The following is a 22,706-nucleotide window of genomic DNA, read 5'->3' as shown; positions in this document are numbered from 1 at the left end:
CAAGTGCAAGCAGCTTCACGTGGATATAAGTTTACAAACAACACGCCTGGAGACCCAGAGGAGCAGCCTGGGCTGCCCGGGTTGACACAAGCACGCGGTCACCACCTTGTCCCCGAGTCTCAGCTCCGTCCACCCACAGCAGGCAGGCCACATTCTCTCCTGCGGTCATGCTCCACAAACACGGGACTGCAAGGATCCTCCGGGCTGCTCTGTGACCTGTTGTCTCCGCAGAGCTGAGTAGAGGACATTCACACCCCACCTCCAGCCAGAGACGATTTTCAGAGCGTGACAGATGAGGTCTACCCAAGGGAGAGACCCAGCCACAGAGACCCAGCCCCAAAGGCAGGTAGGCTCTGGTTGGCCAGATGACTGGAGATCCTTGGGTGGGACCATCTCATCCCTGGAGAAGGCCCATTCTGCTAGGACTCCTTGCAGGGGGAAAGGTCATCAAGAGTGGGCTTCTGAAGGGTATGGGACCTCCTGCCAGGTCTCTCTGGCCTCCCCTCCAAGCCCAGCCCCACCGCTGGTCCCAGCAAAGATGTGCTGGAGCCAACAAGCCTCGTCAAAAGACCACCCTGGAACTGGAAGAGAGACAGCAACCAGAGACAGGCTTCCACCTGCTGCTCCGGGGCCTCCAAGACCAGCGTCTGACCACCCCCCACCCCCCCACCAGGAAACCCAGCAGGCAGGGGTCTTGGGAAGCCCCAGGTGGTCCTGAAATGCACACGGGACAGGCTGGTCCCTCCACCCACCCACAATCCCCTGGCTCGAAGCCCTCAGAACTCTGACATTCTGGGGTGGGGTTCTAGGGGGTCCCCCAGTCACTCCCTATCTGCAAAACGGGCATGAGGACTTGTGAGCCCCAAGAGACGGACCTCTCTGAATACCCTGAAATAAAACAGGAACCCCCAGGGCAGGATGACTCTTTATCGGAGAAAGCACACACAGCACAGATGGAGCTCAGCCAGCACGCGGGCTCACAGGACCCCAGCGCCGAGGGGCCTGACTCCCAGGGGCCTGGGGAGGAGGCCTGCGCTGGGCGCCCCAGGCCACGGCTGTGGGCAGACAGGGGGTCTCGGGCGGTGCACGGGCTCCCCGCCAGAGGGTCAGACAGCGCCGCGGGCCCTGCAAACACCGCGCACACACTCCATCCAGGCCCCGCTCAGGGGCGAGTGGGCGGGCCAGGCCCCAGGCCGGGAGCGCCGGGGCAGCGCAGGGCGGGTGGGACCAGGCCGGGGGTGGGGTCAGGGCAGGAGGCCGGGCCGGACGCCCAGCCTGGCCAGTGGGCACAGCAGCAGCAATTTGGGCTCCGGCCTTGGTGCGTTTTGCCCCGCGGCCCAAGGAGGACGAGCCCGAGCAGCACGAGCACAGTGGGCTGCGTCCCGGGGCGGGGTGGGGAGGAGGGGAGCCCTGCCCACGGTGGCCAGAGAGGGCGGCTCCCCGGGACCCCCACCCCGCGCCGGCCTGGCCTTCCCTCTGCCGGGCCTCACAGCAGCTGGTCTGGGCGCTTGCTGCGCCACACCACCAGGCCGGCCATGGCCACGGTCAGCAGGACCGGCACGGCGATGAGCGGGATGAGCACCTCATCCGGGGGGTCCTCCCAGTGCGTCCTGTCCACCGTGCAGTTGGCGAAGAACTGCCTGTGGACGCCGGTGATGAAGCCCTGCGCCAGGGGGTTGGGCCAGTAGCAGCCCACCACGTTGGTCTCCACTTCCGTGCAGTTGGTGAAGCTCTCGTAGTACCTGCAAAGGCGGACGGCGTGACAGGCGCCCCTCCTGCTGCCCCCGAGGGCAAGGAATGGGGGCCCAGTCCTAGGCCCCCTCATACCGGGGACCCTATGGCACCCCACTCCCGGCCTCCTGGCCCAGAGGCTCCTGGGCAAGGTGATCATCCCCACACACACCAAGGCTTCCCCCCTGGGTCTCAGCCGCCTCCCCCACGGCACAAGTGCTCTCTACTCCACCTGGCAGGATGCCTGCCACACATCCCCTGTGCCCCACGCCCCCACGTCAGTGACATGACCTCATCTAGCCCAACCCTCCCACCTCCCACCTCAAGGAAGAGCAAACCCAGCAAGGGAGCCCCCAGCCTGGACCCAGCCCCCAGGACCCCCAGGACTTCCCAGACCTGCCCAGAGGACACATCAGGCCTGACCCCTTTCTCCAAGGCAGAGGGGTGCACGACCTGCAAGCCCTTCATGATCTAAGATGCTCTGTGGGCCCCAGGGGAGAGGTCTCTCCAAGGCCAGGGGCCAGCTGCCTCATTTGCCAGGTCAGGCTCGACCCCCCTCCCCCACAGGCCTCCCTGTCCATGTCATCAAACCTCTGAAGGACACTCAGCAAGCCACCCATGAGGTGCCACCTCTGTCCAGCAGGAGGGCACTGGGCAGGTCTACCGGCCGACCAAGGTGCAGCTATGGTGACCCAGAGTTAGCCGGACAGCCACTTCACCCTGAGCACAGCCAGTCACCTCTGGAGGCGGGAGCCTGCACTGGAACCACCACCCGAGATGCTCTGGAGGGAGGGCTGGGCAGACACCTGCCAGGGGCACCAGCTCTGCCCATGCCCATGCCTTCCCACACCTGGCTGAGTGCTGTACCCAGGATAGGAACAGGGGGGCCAGGAGTCCCGGCTTCGGCTCCCCGCGGGACTGAAAGCTGGGGTGAGGCAGGCCTGAGGCTCTGTGCCCACATCCTCCTTTCACCCTGTCCTGGGGAACGTGGCCTAGCCTGAGACATCAGGAAGGAACTGCTTCCTCCACAAACACTGTCTCTGCCCAACAAGGGATAGGAGACGAGGAGGAGTGGACTCACTTGGCCAGGTCTCCGGGTACCCAGCCCTCCTGGCAGCACCCGGCTGTGTCCTAGTCCAGATGCTGGAATGCAGGTCACACACCTGGGCCCCCCAGGTAATGCCTCCAAGGAGGAGCCCTCATAGCAGAAGAGAGCCAGAAATAGAAGGGATGGCCTGAATCATGTCCAGAGCCTGGGACCTGCCCAGGTCACGTCCCCAGGAAGCCCATCATCCCCAGACCCGCCCCACACACACTGGGGCTCAGCCGCCTGCTGCCCAGATCTCCAGCCTGGCCTTTGCTCAGGGCAGCCCTCGTGCCCAGAGTCTGACCAGAGCCCTATGCGCTGACTCCCTTGCCCCCGGGAAGGCCACTGCCACCCTCCCCAGACTGGAGACGAGCCCGAGGCCGGATGAGGTGCTGTTTGCATGACCTCAGGGCACCAGGGTCCCATCACGGTTTGTACCCTCCCAGCATCCCCTGGTCACCCGGGGCCTCCCTTTGGTGCGGCTCCCAGAGGACCCTCCCTCCACCTACTGGGGTGCTGCGTACATAGTAAAGAAGATGCAGCTGTAGCCCTGATGGCAACCATGGGTCCCCAGCCCCCCGCCAGATGCCCTCACCCACCAGGCAGGCACTTTCCCAACTAGGCTCCCTACTCCATCTCTTGCTTTCCCTTCGAGATTGGCTGCATGCCGTGCTGCTCATGGGCGATACAGCACGGCAGCTGAAAACCTTGCTAGCAGCCACCCCTTCACGGGATGGAGGGGGTCTCCCTCCTCAGCAGGCTGGCTCTGAGGTGAAGTCAAGGGTGGTGACCTCGGGCACAGGTCACCGCGGGGACAGGCCACCCTGAGGCTCGCTGCCACTGCCGCCCCGCCGCCTGAGGCCCACCCAGGGTTGCCTCTCCCGCTCTGCCTCTGCATCCTCAGGTGTGCTCACTATCTCGGGGGGCGGGGGCAGCCACCCCTGCCTCCTAGGAAAGGGTGCCCGGGAAACACGAGGTGAGCGCTCCACATGTCTGACAGTGTTTCCATGATGACGGATTGGGGGGAAGCATTCTAGAATTCTGAAGCGCCAGGCCCCCGCCTCCGGGTCTCCAGGGCTGTGTGGAGAGCCTGAGGCCCCAATTCTTCACCTGTGTGTCTAGCCCGTGTTAGCCTCTCTGCACACGTGCCTCGGCCCCTTCCTGGCCCACACCATTGGGCCAGGTGCCAGGGACCCCTCCCTTGCCCTCTTTCTCCCACTCCCCCCTCAGGGTCTGCGAACCTGAGCCCTCACCGGGAAAGGGCCCTGAGTTTCTCCCTGTGTCCCTTGCCTGCCTCCTAGAACTCCTGCTCCGGGATGCCTGGCCTGCTAGCTGACCCCTGGCTGCCTCCGGCTCCCAGCTCTGTCCTTCTGCTTCTGAGGAGATCTCCTCCCACGGTCATCTTCTGCTCCGTGTTCCTGTCCAGGGGCGCACTCTGTGTCTACAGCACCTCCTCTCACTCCTCTCCATGCCGTGCACTGATATGGCCCTGGGATCTCCCAGTGCTGCAAGGGGCCTCGAGGTGCTGGACTCTGCCCTGCTCTTCCCAGCAGAGTCCTTTATCAGAGTCCCAGTCCCTCCCGGACGCTCACGGCTGGCGGGGGCCTGGGCCTGAGGAGAGGGGCTGCCTGGAGCCTCCAGGGCTCTGCTGGGCCGTCCGAGGGGAGCCCCGGCGGCCCCACACCTCGGGAAGGACAGCTCACCCCAGGGGTCACCTTCCAAGTCCGGTGGAAGGGACAGGCGGGTGCCAGCCGCTGTCCCCAGATCCCCTGCTCTCCATCCCCAACAGCTGTTCCAGGGGCTTCCGTGCCCAGGGCCCCAGCAGACAGTGGTTCTGGGAGGGAGGTCCATACCCCCAATCCCTGCGTGGACCTGGTACAGTGGTTGTGGGGGAACTGTTCCTGGATGAAACAGAATGAAATTTCTGCATCTGCTGGAAATGTGCAGGGGCAGGCACGCTCTGGGCAGGGGACGGCATGAGGGGGTAAGCGGGGGCAGGCGTGGGCAGGGGTGGGCAGGGGAGGGTAGGCAGGGGCACGGGTGGGCAGGGGAGGGCAGATAGTGGTGGGGGGGCAGGGGAGGGCAGGCAGTGGGGGGGCAGAGCAGCGGCACTCACACAATGAACTCCGACAGGTTGCACCACTTCCAGACGTCCACCTTGTGCATCATGTCGGCGAAGGCCTTCCCGCACCGGGGCAGCTTCTCCAACATGCGTGTCTCGTTGCAGCCACCCACTCGGGGACACCCACCTGGAGAGGGGACAGCCACGGGCATCACACTGCTGGGAACGTGGTTTGCAAAGTGACCCTGGAGCCCTCCTGCTGACACCACCCACCCACCACAGGCGAAAGAGGGGTCCCTCGTGCTGGCCTCCCCCCGTATGGCCCAGGGAGGTAAAGCCCCTACCAAGAGGGGGCCCACATGGGTGGCGCCTAGATGGGACCCAGAGGGCCGCAGCCTCCTGACAGGGAGTGGGAGAAAGAGGGCAAGGGAGGGCAGCAGGCAGGGGATGCGTGTCCCGGGAGGGCGGGGAGGCAAGAACAGAATGGCTCTGGTGGAGGGTGGGGTGGGGAGTGGGTCCCACCAATCAGGGATGGGGAGAGGCCCCACTGCTCCTCCAGGGTCCAGGGTCCCCCGAGCACATCCCCAGAAGGATCCTGCGTGTCTGGGCCCTCTAGGAGCACAAGGCCCCCATGGGGTTGCACCCGCATCCCAGGAGGCCCAGGGCTGACCTGACACAGGGACTCACATTCCAGAGGCAGAAGCCAGACCATCAGTCACTCCCCAGGTCTGGTACGGGTCCCCCCAAGGTTCCCAGCACCCCGCTCCCCACTCCACCTCCACCCCTGGCACCCCCATGTCTCCACCCCCACCCTCCCCAGCTCATTTCCCTACTGAGCAGCCCCCACCTTCAGGACCAGCCCACTGTTCCACCCTAGACACCCCTTATAAGCTTCCTTCCTGTGGCCCCTGCTTTGGCTCCCAGCACACCATCGAAAGTCCTGCTATGTGTGCGCACGTGTATGTACATGTGTGCATGTGTGTGCATACAGCCCTGCCGTGTATGTCCTGGTGTGCGTGTGTGTGTGTGTGTGTGTGTATGCGTAGATGTGTGTATATCTCTGTGTGTGTCCTGGCAGGAAAAACCACAGGGAAGGACACAGGAGAGAGGCCCACACCCAGAACTGGGCAGACCTGGGCTCACACTGAGCATCACTAGGCAGCAGCTGACCCCAGTTTCCCAATTGGCAAACTGAGGGAAACAGGCCATGTCTCACAGGGGGGCTGTACGGTCAGGCATTAGGCATGTGCCCAGAGGCTCCCGATGCTCTTATTGTAGGTGTTTGATAAACACCCACTGCTCCCTCACTCCTCTAACCACAAGCACCTCACTGGTATTCCAAAAAGACTTTTCAAGAGAATGGATGGATGGATGAATCAATGAATGAATGATTAATTCCTAAGGGCAGCAGAACAGATTTCACCGTCTGAGCACAAGTAAATGCATCAAAAGGAAATGGTGGGTTTGGATCCACTCAGATCCTGCTCTGCAGGCCAGGTCATCGCCAGGGGAGGCCATAGGGTGCCCTGTGTGGAAACCCGTGCCAGGCTCAGGGAGGGGCTTGCGCCATACAGAAGGTGACCTCATGACCATGAAGTGCCTCTGGGAACAGAAGGGGAGGCAAGAGAGAAGAGGGCAATGCAGTAAAAACTCTAAAAAAATAATTAAGTCCAAAAGAAGACAGAAAAAAAAAAAAAGAAGAGAAAAAGTTCTGATGGCACAAAAATAGATGTAAACCAAACCATGTCAACAGTCAGATTGAGGGGCACCTGGAGGGTTCAGTGGTGGGACATGCGACTCCTGATCTTGGGTTTGTGAGTTCGAGACCCATATTGGCGTAGAGATCACTCAAAAATAAAAGCTTTAAAAAAATAGATTGAGAGTCAATGGCCTAAACACCCTAATTAAGAAGCAAAGTTGTTAGATGAGATCAAAGAATAAGCCCCAACTATAGGCTGTACACAAGAATCCTACTTTAAACAAAGAGTCAATTATTTTCAAAGAAAAGGGTGGAAAAAGACATACCATCCTACCACTAATCCAAAGAAAGGTGGAGTGCCAATGTGAGTGCTGAACAAAGTATATTTCAGAGCCAAGAATATTATCAGCGATAAGGAGGATCTTTTATAATGATAAATGGTTCAGTTCACCGGGAAAACATAGCAATGCCAAACATGTATGCACCTAATAACAGAGCATCAAAACATAGGAGGCAAAAATGGATAGGACTGCAAGGAACAAAATGACAAATCCACAATTATAGCTGAGAATTAAATACTCTTCTCTCAATAATTTGCAGAACAAACGAATAGAGAAAAAATAAGTGAGATTACAGAACAGTGAACAGTGAAGGAGTGCCAAGTACAGACAGAAAGCCATGAAGCCAGACTTCACTTTGCCTATGGGTGGGCACCCACAGTTACTAGGAGTGAAGGGGAGGGAGTGGGGTTGGAAAGGTGGACCCAGAGCCAGACTGGTGCAGGCCCCCCAGGGCAGTTTTCAACCCTGGAACTCTCCCCTGAACCCAATCTCAGAGCTTGCACTCACAGAGTCGAGGCAAACAGCTGACAGTCCTTCCAGAGGAGCTTGCCATCTCAATACCCGACCAATGTACACAACGTGCCCTGTCCTAAGTAAGGTCCTACTCGTGGAGGCTCTTAAAGACAGGATCATCACACAGGGGAAGTCACCCACCTGCTCAGTCACGCAGTGGAGGGCAAGCCCCAAGCTACCTGCCTGCAGAGCTGACCCCCCCTCGCCTGTCACGCTGGCCTGGGATGACACCCTCATGCCAATCCCATCCTTGGTTTGCCTGAGGAGCAGCATCATGCCTCCTGCCCCGCATCCCCCTCGTTTAAATCCCCCTCGTTTAAATGCCCAGAGGAAAAGTGACTTTCCCACAGCCAAATGCAGTGTCAGCGTGGTCCAGGGTATGCCATGGGCTGGCCTCGCTCCACTGCCCTGCCCAGATGCACCTGCCCAGCCGCTGGCAGGAAGGCAGCCCTGGGTCCCAGGCCACATGGGCATGGTGTTGGTGATTTGGGAGTTCGGGCCCTCGGGGGCCACGTGGAGGGGGATGATGATGAAGCCAGCCCGTGTTCCTTTCTCCCATCACTGCCCTATTCCAAAGGCACCTTCCTCTGCAGCTCCCCAGTGGGCTTCCCACCAGAGGTGCTTTGCTTCTTAATTAGGGTGTTTAGACCATTGACTCAATCTATTTTTTGCCACCAGCATTCTGCACACCTAACCCTTGGGCCCATCCCTGAGCCTGGCCGTTCCCTGATGGGATCATCACAGCATCCCATCTGAGTCTCCTAAGCTCCATCCACCTCCCACATGTGCATAAGCCACATATGTCCCAGACTGTCACCTCCTCCTGGCTGCTGCCACACCTCCCAGCAAAAACCCACCTTTACCTAGACCACCTACCTGATCCGACAGCTGGACTGGACCCTGACACCTGGACCTGCACCTCTGGACCCCCTGGGCCCCCTGGACCTAGACCCCTTGGACCTGGGTCCCCTAGGGCTGCATCTCCTGGACCTGGACCCCAGAAGCCCCTAGACCTGGAAGTCCTGAACCCCAGCATACCCTAACCATCTGCTGTTGGATCACTAAGACCCAGCCCAGCGCTTCCTTCCTCTTGTTCTCCTCCCTCTGTCCTGGGACCCTTGCTCTTCTCTCCTCTCTGCCTCCTTCTTCCTGGACTAGAGTCTCCACCCAGCAGTGCAGCAGGAGCTGGCCAGGGCTGGCTGAAAGTATGCCACTGAGCACCATGGGGGGTGCTGTGAGGATGCTAGGGCAGTGCCACCTCTGTCTGCACAAAGCAGGCACCAGAAGTGTCCCAGGGCAGGGGGAGGGGGCACGTTCTAGCATCATCTCTGATGCGCACCCTGCTCAAAGGGCTCCCAGCAAACCCAACAACCCAGCCAGTGTCAGAACAGCAGGTAGAGACACAGATTCCTGACAGCTCAGAGAAAGTGGGCGGCTGCCACAAGCTACCAGCTGCATCAGAAAAGATCTCGGGAATTAAACTGAAATACAAAACTAGTTGGTTCCATCAGGGCAACAAAGAAAATGTGGTACTGTGTTCCTTTTGTCTAGGAGACTTCCAGAGACTCCAGAAGATGATAACCCGCCAAACCGATGCATTTCCTGGAGAAAGGCCTTTTACAGCAGGGCATTTGCAAGTGGATTGCGGGAGCCTCTCGTCCTCCTCAGATGGAGACGGGGTGCAACCACACCAGCCACCACGCTCTGAGCAACACGCACAGCCAGCAAGGCCAGAGTTTCTAGAAGGTTCTGCCCCTGCCCCTGATGGGGCAGTCTCCCCTGTAGTCCCCTCCCCACCCGGGGCCTCACTTACTTATCTATAAAAGCAGCCGTGAAAAAAAAAAATTAAAAAAATAAATAAATAAAAGCAGCTGTGAGGTCAGAAGACCTGCAAGACACCCGTCAGCCAACCACATCTGGGTAGCCACCATGTCACTGGTGTACATGCTATCATGCCACCGCACCCGGGCCCGAGTGAGGGCAACAGGAGCTAGTGCGGCATCAGGACGTCATTACCCTTACCACTGGCAAAAAGAGGACAGTGTCACGTTCACACATGGCACTGGCGCTGCCTGGGGTGCCACCAGCCCCTGGAGCCACACACAGGTGCCAGGCACTGGCGGGCGCCTTCCCACGCGTCCCTGTGTCTGAGTCAAAGCCTTGGGGGCTGGCACAGTGGTTAGCGGGACTAAGATGATGGAATCCAACTAAAGGTAACGATGACCCTTCACATGTTGCCATTCCTACATCTACGTTGCAGTGGGGGAAACTGAGTCCAGAACCAGTAAGTAAGTGCCTTACCCTGTCCTGGGGTTGAGCATTTGCAAGAGGGAGCCCCCAGAGTTTGCACTCAGGCCAAAGGGTGCAGTCAGGGAGCTGGCCAGACACGAGCCCCAGCTGGGGGGATTCTGCTGAACCTCACCATCCCAGGGCCCTGCATGGTGGCTGCTGCCTCTGAACGGGGGTCTGGAATTGCCCGAGACAGCTGAAGTCACCTTCCTGGCCTGGCCCTCCACAGCCCATCCTCGAGGGGCCTCTGCCAGCAGGAAGAACCAGTCCCCCAGCTGGCCCTGCTTCCTGGACAGCCAGGCCCCCACTTTGCTCAGGTGTCGGCAGCAGCCCTGGGACCCTCGCTCCAGATGCAGCCACCTCCAGAGCTCGGCCCCACCTCTGACAAATGGAGTGTGACCAAGAGCAGGTTTTGCCTTTCCCTGCATCCTACCTGGTCAGCAGCCACCTCCCAACACCCCCCCCCCTCTGGCAGGACCAGCCCTGGGCTGGGTGTGCAGAGAGGCTGGCCCCGTGCCTCCCCAGCGGGGCCCCCCTCCCCCCAAGTTCCATGGCAGGGAGACTGTGGAGCCACCGAAGGAGGACCAGATGTTGTGAATGCAGAAGACGTTGGTGCGGGGTCTGCCCTACTGGAGGCAGGTCCAGTGAGCCCCTACTGGCCTCGGAATGAAGTAAAGGGCTCCCTTTCCCCGAGGAGCCAAAATCTCCATCCCAGGGGCCTTGAGTTTGAAGCTTACTGAAATCCCACCTCATTGTGCTCATGTCCAGAAGCCACCAGAAAAAAATCCGCCTAATTCTAGGCTCTAACCCTGGAGGGTGAGATGAAGCCACACTGCCCCCCCAGACATCTCCGGGGGAAGGGCGGCCCAGAGATGGGGAACCCGAGGGGCAATCCAGCCCTTTCCCACCTTGGAACCTGTTCCAAATCAGCAAAGCTGATGATTTCAAACAAGCTCAACTTTGTGTCTTACAGCCAGGGACACAGGTCAGCTAGGGCAAGGCTGACATCCCAAAGGACCAGGGGACAGCGGCCCCCTGAGAGGTCCTGAGCGCCCAGCCCACCCCGGGGGACCAGCGCTCCCACCTCAGCTCAGCACGCCTCCCAGGCAAGCCCTCCCCAAGCACACACACAGCCTCTTTGGATCATCTCTAGGAAAATTTTTTCCAAACAAGCTTTTCTTTCCATCCATCCCCAATCCGTAAATAATGTATCCTCCCGGGAGCCCCGATTTCTCGTTGGAGAGGGGATCTGGGAGGGAAGCCTCGGGGGGTTGCCCCCTTCCCGGTCCTGGGAGCCGGGGGCACGCGCGCACACACGCATCACAAACGCTGTGGACCAGTGCAGGTGCAAAGGACTCGTCCTGCGCAGTCTGGACGCCTCTCCCCGAAGCCCTGAGCGTGCGGTCCACGCCGAGGCCCCGGGAGCTCACTCACCATCCGGCGGCCAAGTGGCACCGGGACCTGCGCCGCCCCCGCTCCTCGGGCCACCCCAGCCCGCCGCCGGCGGAGCCCGCGCGACAGCCCGCGCCTCCCTGCCCAGCCCCGGCCCGTCGGCCTGGGCTCCTCGGGGGACCGTGGACGGGAGCCCCCCGGGAGGCTGCGGCCGGCGCCCGGGTCACACCTCGCGGCTCCGGAGCCGGGCGCGCCGGGCGGGCGGGGACCCGCGCAGGGCAGGAGGCGCGGCCCGGGCGGGTGCAGCCCGGTGGCCCCGAGGTCCCGGACCGGAGCGGGCCCCGCGGCCCCTTACCGCAGAGCAGCAGCAGCAGCAGCAGCAGCCTTAGCTGCGGGCGCCGCCGCGCGCGCGTCTCCATGGCTGGATGGTTGCGGCTCGCGGTCGGCTCGGTCCCCGCTGGGTGCGCGGGGGGCGCCCGGGGACGCGGCCGAGGGTGGGGCCGCCGAGAGCCCGCCCCCAGCCTGCGCCCTCCCCCTCGGGGACGCGCCCTCCCACTGAGGACACTCCCGCTTCCAGCGCGCGCGCCCCGCTAGGACGAGCCCTCCCGGGACGCGCGCTACCTCCCCCGGGACGCGCCCCCCCCAGCCGGGCGCACGCCCCCCACCGCGGGTGCGAGCCCCGGGCTGCTGTTCCGGGGTGCCGCCGGCGGGGCGGGGGCGAACGGGGGGGGGCTGCTACGGAGTGGGCCGGAGTGCGGGCGTCTCTGGAGGGGCGGGGAGTGCGGGGGTGGCACCAGCCGGAGGGGGGGGGTGCTGGGGGAGAGAGTTCTGTGTGCTGGTGCACGGAGAGGCCCCCAGAGTGAAGCGGCGGACCCCGAGTCTTTCCTGGCCCTGCGCCTCCCCCATACTCTTCTGGGGGCTCCCCTGTGCCTTTGCAGCCCCCTGCATCAGCAACGGTGGGGGCCTGGGCCCTGCCCTGTGACCTCTGGGAAGCTGCAAAGGACAAAATCAGGGCCAGGAGAGTGACTGGTAGCTTGGAAGACCTGGCCACAAGGAGTGCTGGGGCCCTGGAGTGAGGGAGGCAGAGACTTGGACAGATGACTTCTGTGGGTTTGGTCACCTCTGACACTGTCAGCTCCTAGCACAGATCCTGGTCCCAGTGGACACCCGGCCACGCCACTCTCCTGAGCCCCTTGGAGTGCAGGACCCCCTGCCCTCCAGTGTCTGCAGTCTAACCCTGGGAGCCGAGCCACAGGTGGGGCTCCCTCAGGGACTGCTCCCTGCTGGGGCCCATCCCAGACCAGAGGGACAGAGCAAATGTGCATGGGGGGAAGAACAGCTCATGGCTCGCCCCGAAGTCCAGGTGGTGGTGGCGGTGACGCACCACTGCTGGCTGCACGGGCTGATCTGACCCTTCCTGCATTAGTTACAGGATCGAAGCTTTCTGTGCCTTTTCTGGAAGAAACCAAAATGATTTCAACGGAGACTTAAAGCTAATTAAAATTGATCAGCCTTCCTGCCTGCCTTCCACCAGAGGTGGTGGGGAGGGCAGGCACAGGAGCAACCCAAGCTGTAAGCTCGCACAGGGGGGCCTTGGGCACAGCTCAGCCACATGCAGCTGCCCTCCCTCAACTGCCCTGCACCAACCCAGGCAGAGCAAGAGCATGGGGCAGGTGCCCGGCAGCATCCCAGGAGACTGCAGACCCACCCAGGCCAGACCTCCAAGACCCCCACGTTTCCACCCCCTGGTGGGCTCTAGCGGCAGGATGGGTCATCAGAAGGACAGGTCAGAGAGCACCCAGAAGCCTGCTTAGCCTAGAGGCTGTGGCTCTGGGGGACTAGAACTCGGGAATGAATAGCCAGGACCAGGCCAGGCTGCAGTGATGACAGCGCGAGGGCCTGCACACTCCACCTGGGACCCATTCTGAGGTCTCACTCTGAGGTCCTGCCCACCCAGGGCTCAGGAGTGCCTCGGACCTGCACAGACCGCTCCTTGTCCCCGCTAGAGGGAGACCCTGCGCGTTCACTGTACACACACACACACACACACACACACACACACACATGCACTTCCCTGCCCCTCCTCCCCCCCTGCACACTTCCCCTGCGCACACCCCCTGCGCACTGCCCCATAGGGTTCCCACAGCTAGTGAGGAGGGGTTAGGAGAGACTCCTGCCCTTTCTACCTCGTCCTGACCCCCTCCTGTCCTGGCACCCACTGGGCATATGGACCCTGTGCACAGCTACCTCCCCAGCCACAAGCTCACTCCTCTCCTCTCCAGAGGGGCAGGTCAACAGTCCCTGGAGATCCAGGCTGGCATTACTGTTTGCTGTGACCCCTGGATCGTGGCAGAGGGGACATTCTAGGAACTCCAAGGCTGGGACATAAGCGGTTGGCAGCCGTCACTCCACGCTCTGCAGAGCTGCTTCATCCTGGACCGGGAACAGCCCCATGAGCAACCCTGGGATGAGAGCCCACCACGTTCCAGCCACGCGGACAGGCTGAGTGGGTTCCTGGGCCATCTCAACCCCCCCACACCCTGGAGCAGGACAGCCTCCCAGTGGAGCCAGTCACGCAGCGCAGTGAGCATTGTGGTGTCTGCTGTGTAAGGGGTGCTGGGCCGGGCACCCAGAAGGGGCACCCTGGGGGAAGGCTGAGCTTGAGAGGGGAAGGGGAGGGGAGGGTACACCCTAGACAGGGGGTGCGGATGCCGCATGGTAGATGCACAAGCAGTGAGAGGGACTGCACTCCCTCCAGTGACAGAAGCCCCCACCTCACGAGACAGCCCACGCCTAGAGCCCGGCCGATCGGGATCCCCGGGGGGTCTCGGGGGCCAGCTGCAGGCCTCAGGCCCAGGGCGGAAAGGACACATCAGGCCCGGGGCAGGGGCTGCCCTGACATCTGGGTCCTTCCCTGAGCTCACTGGCTGAGACCCCAGAAGAGCCAGTGGCTCTTCCCCCAGCGCAGTCTTCCCCCACCCAGCCCTGAGAGGACCTGCACCTGTCCCCCCGCCCGCCCGGCTTTTGTGTCCTCTGGCCTGGCTTTCCACTTCTCTCCTGCCCCTTCACGTGGCTCTTGCTAGCTGCCAGTCCCCTCTGGCTCCCCCTGGCCCCCTGGCTAGGAGTGCCCCTCCCCGTCCTCCTGCTGCCTGGTGCCCTCCTCTCCTATACCTGGGACTCCACCCTGGCCCCATCCAGGGCACTGCTGGACCCAGCAGGCAGTGGGCATTGGAGGGGGGCATGGCTCTGGCACTTGCCCATCCCTGCTCCAGAACGCGCCTTCCCTGCACCCGGCCAGCCCTCCCCAGCCCCCTGGCTCTCCTGCTCCCCCGCCCCCAGGAGTCCAGAACCTGAATGCAGCCCAGCCTCCAGATGGAGAATGTCCTGCTTGGGTGAGCTGCCCAGCTGCCCTCAGCTCAGCCCCCACACCCTTAAGAACAGGTCCAATCAGCTTCCCTAGGAATTCACCCCAAGCTCCCAAAGCTTCCTCTGGAACAGACATGCTCACCCCTCCTCCAGGAGGCTCAAGCAAATCTCTCCCACGTCTTGGTGGCTGCTCCTCCATCGGACGCCCCCAGGCCTGGAGGCGTGCCATGCACATCAGCAGCTCTGCTCCCGGGTTTGGAACAAGAGCCATGGAAGACTTAGGTGCGGCCAGGCTCCTCGCAGGTCCCGGGGAAGCTGCAGACCATAACTGCCCTGGCTCATCCCCAGGTTGGGGTGACGACCAGGGCCGAGGGGACCAGTCAGTGCCCAGGGGGACGGAGGTTGGGGAGGAGGTGGGGAGGACCTGGACAGCTGGACGAGAGCAGCACTCACTCCTAGTGCCCCATGTGTCTCCCCAGCCCTGTGGCCCCCAGCAGGTGCCTGTGGCATCAAAGAAGCCCAGCCCTCTGGTCCCACCTTTTGCAGCAGGCCTGCAGGCTCCTGTCCCCTCCTTGCTCCCCCCTTGGCCAAGGGCCACCAGACAGAAGACTGAGCATGTGGTCTCATCAAGGAGCAGTCCCTCCAGGCTCCTGGGACCAGTGACAGGCCCTCCAGGAAAGAGATAGGCACAGCCGAGTGGGAGTCCCCTGCAAGGCTCCCCGTGGCCACAGGCCCTGTGTGGCCAGCCAACCCCACGGGTGACCCGAGTGGCCTCGCTCCTGAACGAGTACCATCCCACCGTGTGTGCAGCGGTGTGAGAGGGCTGAGGTGGGGCAGGCCCTGAGTCTCGGAGGTGCCCGCCCAGCGGGGCGAGAGGGCACAGGAGTGGGCAGGTGGCTGCACGCTTGGCTCCCCCTGCCGACGGATTCTGGCCACTGCAGCTCCATGCCAGGGGGCCGCAGGGAGGTCTCCCAGGCCCAGGGTTGGAGAAGGGGACCCCCAGCCCCTTCCCAGCTGCTCCGGATCCAGGACTCAAGTCTCCGTGTCTTATTATTATTACTATCATTATTATTATAAACTGCACACAGCGTAAAGCCCCAGTCCTCACCAGCTCTAAGGACACAGTTTGGGGCATCAGGCTCGTTCACTTTGGAGGTGGCCCTAGGACTGTCCCCATTACACACCAGCTCCCTCCTCCTCCACCCCGCGCTGCCTCCCACCAGCTCCTCTCCGCACCCCCCCCAGCACTGGAACCCCACGCTGTGTGTCCCTCCGTGTGGCTCATCCGCTCAGCATCACCTGTTCCAGGTCCCTCCACATGGGAGCAGGTGTCAGGGTCCTTCCTCCTCCAGGCCGGGGGTCTCCCGCCGTGTGGATGGGCCACATTCCATCTACTTGCTTGTCGTCATCCACGTCCTTTCTAAGTGAACAAAGCAGGTTCGCCTTCATTTGATTTCAATTTTATAAAATCGATCAGAAAGCATTTTGAGGGCAGCCCGGGGTCTCAGCGGTTTAGCGCGGCCTGCAGCTGGGGGTATGATCCTGGAGACCCGGGGTCGAGTCCCGTGTCGGGCTCCCTGCGTGGAGCCTGCTTCTCCTTCCGCCTGTGTCTCTGCCTCTCTCTGTGTCTCTCATGAATAAATAAATAAAATCTTTAAAATTTTAAAAAAAAAAGCATTTTGGAGTGAATACACTATAATGTTATTCCTGGTCATTTCTGGATCTGGGGGATTTGGAAGTATTTTTAATTTATGGTCCTTTCTGTTTTCTCATTTTCCCACAGTGCCACGAGTGGCCCATGGCAAGTTTTGTGTCGTGTGTGTGTGTGTGTGTGTGTGTACGAGTGTGTTGTGTCGTTCTTGGTCTGTGGGTTGTGCACAGCTATTCCCTATACAGACATGCAGACCCTCGCTCCAGACATCTCTTGGGACAGGTGAAGGGACAACCTAGTGCGCTGCTGGAAGCCCTGCCCCTGGAAGAGTGCCGCAGCCCTCCTGGGGGGCCTGGGGCAGGGGTGCGGCCATCGAGCTCCAAAAAGTGGCCTTGTACCTGCGGTCCCCAACCAGCCGATGGAGGAGCTTCTGAGAGGCCACAGGCATGGGAGGCTGGAGGAGGGAGCAACCCAAGCAGAGTGGGCCATCCACTCATGCCACCTGCCTATAGTTTCCAGGTTTGCTCAAGCCTGAGTGCGTGCGTGTGTGTGTGCATGTGTGTAAATGTCTGTGTAAGTGTGTACACACGCCGAGAGGTCTGATGATAAACCGCTACTGGGGCAGCCCCGGTGGCACAGCGGTTTGGCGCTGCCTGCAACCTTGGGTGTGATCCTGGAGACCCGGGATCGAGTCCCACATCGGGCTTCCTGTATGAAGCCTGCTTTTCCCTCTGCCTGTGTCTCTGCCTCTCTCTGTCTCTACGAATAAATAAAATCTTTAAAAAATAAAAAATAAAAATAAATAAATAAACCGCTACTGCATACGTCAACCTCACCGACTTGGTGAATAAGTAAGGTGCACTTCAGGATGGGGTCCCCTGGTCACTTCCTGTGCCCTGACCAGGGGCCATGTCCACTAGGTTCCAGGACCAGGTGGGCCCCGTTTCTCACAAGAACAGGACTGGTGGAGACCAAGGGTGTGCTCCACAACTTGGAAGGTCTGGGCTGCGCCCCCCGCTGCACAGCACCCCTGGCCCTGCAGGTATGTGGAGCACCGCAGGATCTGCAGGGTCAAGGCACGAGTGCATGCTCAGGTGCAAGGACCTGACTGCAGTGGAGACTTCCAGAAACCCGGGCACAGATCCAGGGGTAGGACGGCTCTGCAAAAGCAGAAGGCAGCCGTAGGGCCCCGCTCCTTGGCTCTGGCAGTCACCTGGGGGGCCTCACTGTGAGCTTCATTTTCCGCTCTCTGGGTGTCGGGGTGCAGTACCAGGTGCAGGGGATGTAGGGGGTAACGGGCACATCTCGAGGACCCGCCATCACCACGGCAGCGACCGGCTCATTGCCCTGGCACCTTGCAGGTGTGCACACAGCAGCCCCGGGTGGGCACTCAGACCTTGAAGGAAGGAGTGACCCCGTCAGGAGCGGGATGAGGGCAAGAGCAGCTCCTTCTCCCTGCAGGTTCCCTCCAGTACCCCTGCCAGGGCCCTAAGGACAGACTCTGCGCCAGGTTTGCAAACTCCTCAAACCCCTTGCTGCAGGCTGCTGTTTATCTGAATAACTGCAGCGCAACAAACTTAGAAACCAGCTCATTTGCGCACCTCCCACACCGCAGAGGCTTGAGGGGAGGTGTGCCCAGAAAACCAGGGCGCACCCCACTTTCCGTGCAGAGGTGGTGGTGGCCCAGTGGGCTAGTGCAAGTGAACTGGGACAGTCCAGAGACAGTGCAGAGACAGCGCTCAGACAGAGATAGCACAGAGATGGCACAGAGACAACCAGAGATAGCTGGAAACAGCCCAGAGACAGCCAGAGAAAGCAGAGATACCCCAGAGATAGCACACAGACAGCCTGAGACAGCAGAGAGACAGCTAGAAAGACAACCCAGAGACCATGCAGAGACAGCCCGAACACTTCCCAGAGAGAGTCAGAGATAGCCTAGAAACAGCCTAGAGATACCTCCTAGAAATAACCCAGAGACACCCCAGAGATAGCAGACAACCCAGAGACACCCCCAGAAATACGAGATGCCTGTTGGAACCAGGCCCTTGGCCTCACTGGTGTGTGGAACAGCTGGGAATTCAGGGTGGTAACATAGCTGGGTGAGCCCTCACTGGGAGCTTAAGGCTGAGGGAAGAAGACAGGGTGTCCCCAGCCAGTCTAAAGACCTCCCTCAGGGAGCACAGGCGACATCCTTGTTTTTTGTTTGTTTTCCCCCATTTATAGAAGAAATACACATCATTTCAGGGACAAACAGAAATGAAGTGAAGCAAAAGGAAACAGACACCATCCCCTGCAAATTTATTTTAGAAAAACAAGAATCTCATTTGGCTGTGCAAACTGCTTTTTAATGTTTTAAACCAGATTCATGTAAAATTAAATAATGGAAGATGCCAAAAAAATGTTACTTGTTAATGATCATTTTACTTGGTAATTGTAAAACCCTTTTTAAAAGTGAAAGTAATGCTTGATGATTGCAACACAAAATAAGGAGATTCCGGGGATGAAAATCCTCCACAAGGCAACAAAGTGTAAAGTGGATGGGGGCGGGCAAGGAGAGGAGGGGGGAGCAGGAGGCGAGGCAGAGGGAGGGGAGGTAGATATGCCCCTCAGGAACCTTGGCAGTGGGGTGTCCATGGCCAGGAGCTCCCAGCAGGTGACAAGCAGGCCCCGTGTCCCACGGCCCCCGCGCTCCCGCGCTAGCCTGAGGCCCACGCGTCTCTGACTGAACCCGCGCTACCCTCCAGGCACAGGCAGGCTTCGGACTGCCATCTGGTTTCCCACGTGGCCCTGTCTCCACGGCTCTGTCTCCGGGGAAACCGTGCTACCGTTCTGGTGTTAGATGACATGGGGTCCTGGGCAGATTATTCTGATGGAACGTTGATCTGTTGCCATAGGAGTTATTACATGTCTTGGCCAATAAACATCCTTCTCTGGGAAATGAAGTCACTGTTACATGTTCGCAAAAGAACATTTCTTGGCCAAGACGTAGGAACCTGACACTGGGATGCTGCAGGATCCCTACCGTAGCCCCATGCAGGAAACCCTGGAAAACACACTTGCTGGTGCACCCACCCGCCCCTAGAGCCCCCTTCCTAGCCGCTCAACGTTTCTACAGGAACTTCCAGCAACCAAGATGCCCAACGTCTGTACAGCATCAGCATGCCACCACCCACGGAGAGGCTCCACAGAGAGGCTCCACGTTACCCCGCGAGCCTCACCGGGGATCGTCACCAAGGCAGGGCAGGCTGATTGCAACAAGCAACCAATATGAAAAGATTTAATAAGGTAATTACTGTATTGGAAGTTGGACACCTGGCTTCGGACTCTGACTCCTGTGTCTTCCACTAAACATCTCCACGCGGCAGAGGGGACGATGGCAGCGCGATGCTCCTCACAGTGGGCATGGGCCACCTGGTGGCTGTGCATCCTAAATCGACAGGGGGTGGTTAAGGGCTGGGGACTCAGCGGTGTGAGATCCAGAAGAGGAGGTGCTTCAGGAGTACAGAGGGCCTGCGTGTAGAGCAACCCAGGAAGCTGGCTGCGCAGAGCTGACCACCGGGCAGTGAGGACAGAGAGAAGCCAGGTGAGTGGCCCTGGCAAGGAGACACACCCCCCTCCACCGCTGGGGGCTCCTGGCCCAGTGCCAATAAATATGGCGCATTTCCTAAGAAGTCAAGTCAGCTTCCGATCCCCAGCCCGGAAAGGGAGTAGGAAGGAGCTCCTGCCAGCAGCATGACCTGCTGAGGTTGGCCCCCAGACCCCCAGGGTGACTGACCAGGTCTTCTGGAACCCCAGCACACAGACACCAATGGCTGTGCAGAACCACCCTATCTCTGGTGAGATACGCGAGGCTGAGAGCCGTGTTTGGGGAGCATGTCCCCTTTTGAAAGCCCATTAAGCCCCAGAAACAAAAGGCAGGAGTACTCATCCTACACTGAAGAATAAAGGCTGGATGACATCGCAAAGGTAGCCAGACAAGATGTCCCTCATTTGTGTCCTCCTCGACAAAGGCAGTGTGGCATCCGGCCACAGACAACGTGGGGGTACAGCCAGGACACTGTGACACCCGCCGTGGTCCAAGACCGATGAAGGCTGGTTGGAGAAGGCAGGCACCCAGCTGCTGATCCAGGGACCCAGGCCGGGCCGTGAAGCAGGACACCACCCCCCACCGAGGACTCAGCCGGTCTGTCAGCAACACCAAATGCCAAGGGACCCAGAAGGAGTCTCAGCCACCTGTGCCTCTGCCCAGGCACCCCAGGCCCTCTGTGTGCCATGTGCACTCGCACACGCACACACACAGCATGGCCTCCAGCCTGGGCACATTCCCAGACCCCCAGCAGTGGCAAGAGAGAGCCAGCGGGCCTTCCCAGAAAGCCAGAGCAAATCCACAGGTCAAGGAAAGGCCCAGATGAGGGTGAGCGCCCTTGGAAGCACAGGGAAGGCTGTGGGCATGTGGCCCCACTGGGCAGGAGACAGAAAGGGCTAAAGAATTTTGCCACAGGAGGGAGCAGGGAGCGAGGAGGAAGTGTGTGCATGGGTCTGAGAGAACCTGAGAATCCCAGCAGGTATTTATTTATCTTTGAGAGTCAGTCAGTGAGACCACAGGTCATGACTGCCCTTTGGGTGTGAAGATGGTAGCACAAAAGTTCCAGGAACATGAAAAATCAAGGCAACAGGACACCATGAAGAAAAACCACAATTTTCCTGACTTGCAATTTGCCCAGTAAATTCAGAATATAGGCACTCGGTCCAGAGCACTGCAATAAAGTGAGTATCACAATAAAGCAGGTCAAATGAGTTGTTTGGTTTCCCAGTGCATAGAACAGTTATGCTTATACCACACTGTGGTCTATTAGTGTGCAACAAATACCAGTGGTTCTTAAAAAATAATGTACATACTTTCACTTTAAAATAGTGTATTTCTGGGGCACCTGGGTGGCTCAGTGAGTTAAGCATCTGATTTGTGATGTCAGCTCATGTCGCCATCCCAGAGCCATGAGATCGAGCCCACGTCCATTTCCAAGCTCAGCACTGAGTCTGCTTTAGCTTCTCTCTCCCCCTCTCCTCCAACCCCTCTCCCCACTCACTCATTCTGTCTCTCGCAAATAAATATATAAATCTTAAAAAAAAAGAAAAGAAAAAAAGAATTAACACCAATCTTTCTCAAACTATTCCTAAAAATTGAAGAGGTGGGGACACTCCCAAACTCATTTTATGAGAAGAGACTTACCCTGATACCAAAGCCAGGCAAGGACACTACAAGGGAAGAAAATCCTGCAGACCAATATCCCTGATGAATATGGATTCATCAAAATCTCAACTAAAATTCAACAAAAATTCTCAACTAAATATTTGTAAACCAAATTCAACCACAAGTAAAGGAACCATACATACACCATGATTAAGTGAGCTTTATCTCTAGGATGCAAGAATGACTCAACATTCACAAATCAATGCAATACACACCTTAATAGAATGATGTAAATACTATACAGTTATCTCAATAGATACAGAGAAAGTATTTGGCAAAGCACAGCATCCTAGCACTCATAAAAGCACTCAATGAAAATGGATGTGGAATGAACATGCCTCAACATAATAAAGGCCAGATAAGACAAGCCCACCAGTAACCTCATACTCAACAGTGAAAGATTGAAAGCTTTTCCTCTAAGATCAGGGACAAGACAATGACAGCCACTCTCTATCCCACATAGTACTGGAAGTCCTAGCCAGAGCAATTAGGCAAGAAAAAAAAAATTAAAATAAAAGGTATCCAAATCAGAAAGGAAGAAGTAAAATTGTTTGCAGATGATGTAATTGCCCTATTTATAGAAAATTCTAAACATCCTCCCCAAAAAAACTACTGGAAAAAATCAATCAATTCAGTGAAATCGTAAGATACACAATCAACATACAGAAATTAGTTGTGTTTTCACTTGCTAACAATAAAATATCTGAAAAGTTGAGGCACCTGGGGGGGCTCAGTCGGTGAAGTGTCTGCCTTCAGCTTAGATCATGATCTCAGGGTACTGAGATCAAGCACCACATTGAGTTCCCTGGTCAGCGGGGAGTCTGCTTCTCCCTCTCCCTCTGCCCCTCCCCCACTCTCTCTGTCAAATAAATAAGAAAATCTTTATTTATTTATTTTTTTTAAGAAAATCTTTAAAGTAAAATATCTGGGCAGCCTGGGTGGCTCAGCGGTTTAGCACCTCTCTGTGTCTCTCATGAATAAATAAATAAAATCTTTTTAAAAAATAAAAAGTAAAATATCTGAAAAGTAGGTAAAACAAGCCCATTCACAATAGCATCAAAAACAATAAATCACTCAAGAATAAATTCACCCAGGAGATGAAAAATTTGCACCCTAAAAACTATTGCACTTCAATGAAAAATTAAAGAAGACAGAAGCCAATGGAAAGGTGTACCATGTTTATGCATTGGAAGAATCAATACCATTAAAATGTCCGTATTACCCAAAGCTGTGGACAGATTCAGTGTGATGCCCATCAAAATTTGAGTGGCATTTTTCATGGAAGTAGCAAAAACAATTCTAAAATTCATTTGGAACCACAAAA

General features: G+C 58.5%; 1 protein-coding gene across 5 annotated transcripts in view; it reads right to left on the bottom strand.

Moving 5' to 3' along the window:
- The window catches only part of RAMP3 (receptor activity modifying protein 3), a 41,751-nt gene that overhangs the window by 3,124 nt on the left and 15,921 nt on the right, over positions 1 to 22,706 (bottom strand). For 3 of the 5 annotated variants that reach the window (XM_035699593.2, XM_035699594.2, XM_035699592.2), the window contains exons 1-3: positions 11,470 to 11,627; positions 4,935 to 5,067; positions 1,583 to 1,742 (exon numbers count right to left, since the gene is read on the bottom strand). In XM_035699593.2, coding sequence (XP_035555486.1) covers positions 1,583 to 1,742; positions 4,935 to 5,067; positions 11,470 to 11,533 — 357 coding nt within the window. In that variant the 5' untranslated portion in view covers positions 11,534 to 11,627. Of the gene's footprint in view, positions 1 to 913; positions 1,743 to 4,934; positions 5,068 to 11,469; positions 11,628 to 15,779; positions 15,901 to 22,706 lie in introns of those variants that run through there. The other 2 variants (XM_049095132.1, XM_025433964.3) reach the window with 2 other exon arrangements.

This window comes from Canis lupus, chromosome 16 (assembly GCF_003254725.2).
Source record: "Canis lupus dingo isolate Sandy chromosome 16, ASM325472v2, whole genome shotgun sequence".
Taxonomy (NCBI): domain Eukaryota; kingdom Metazoa; phylum Chordata; class Mammalia; order Carnivora; family Canidae; genus Canis; species Canis lupus.
The sequence above is the reverse complement of the archived record's forward strand: the minus strand, read 5'-3'. Positions and strand labels throughout refer to the sequence as shown.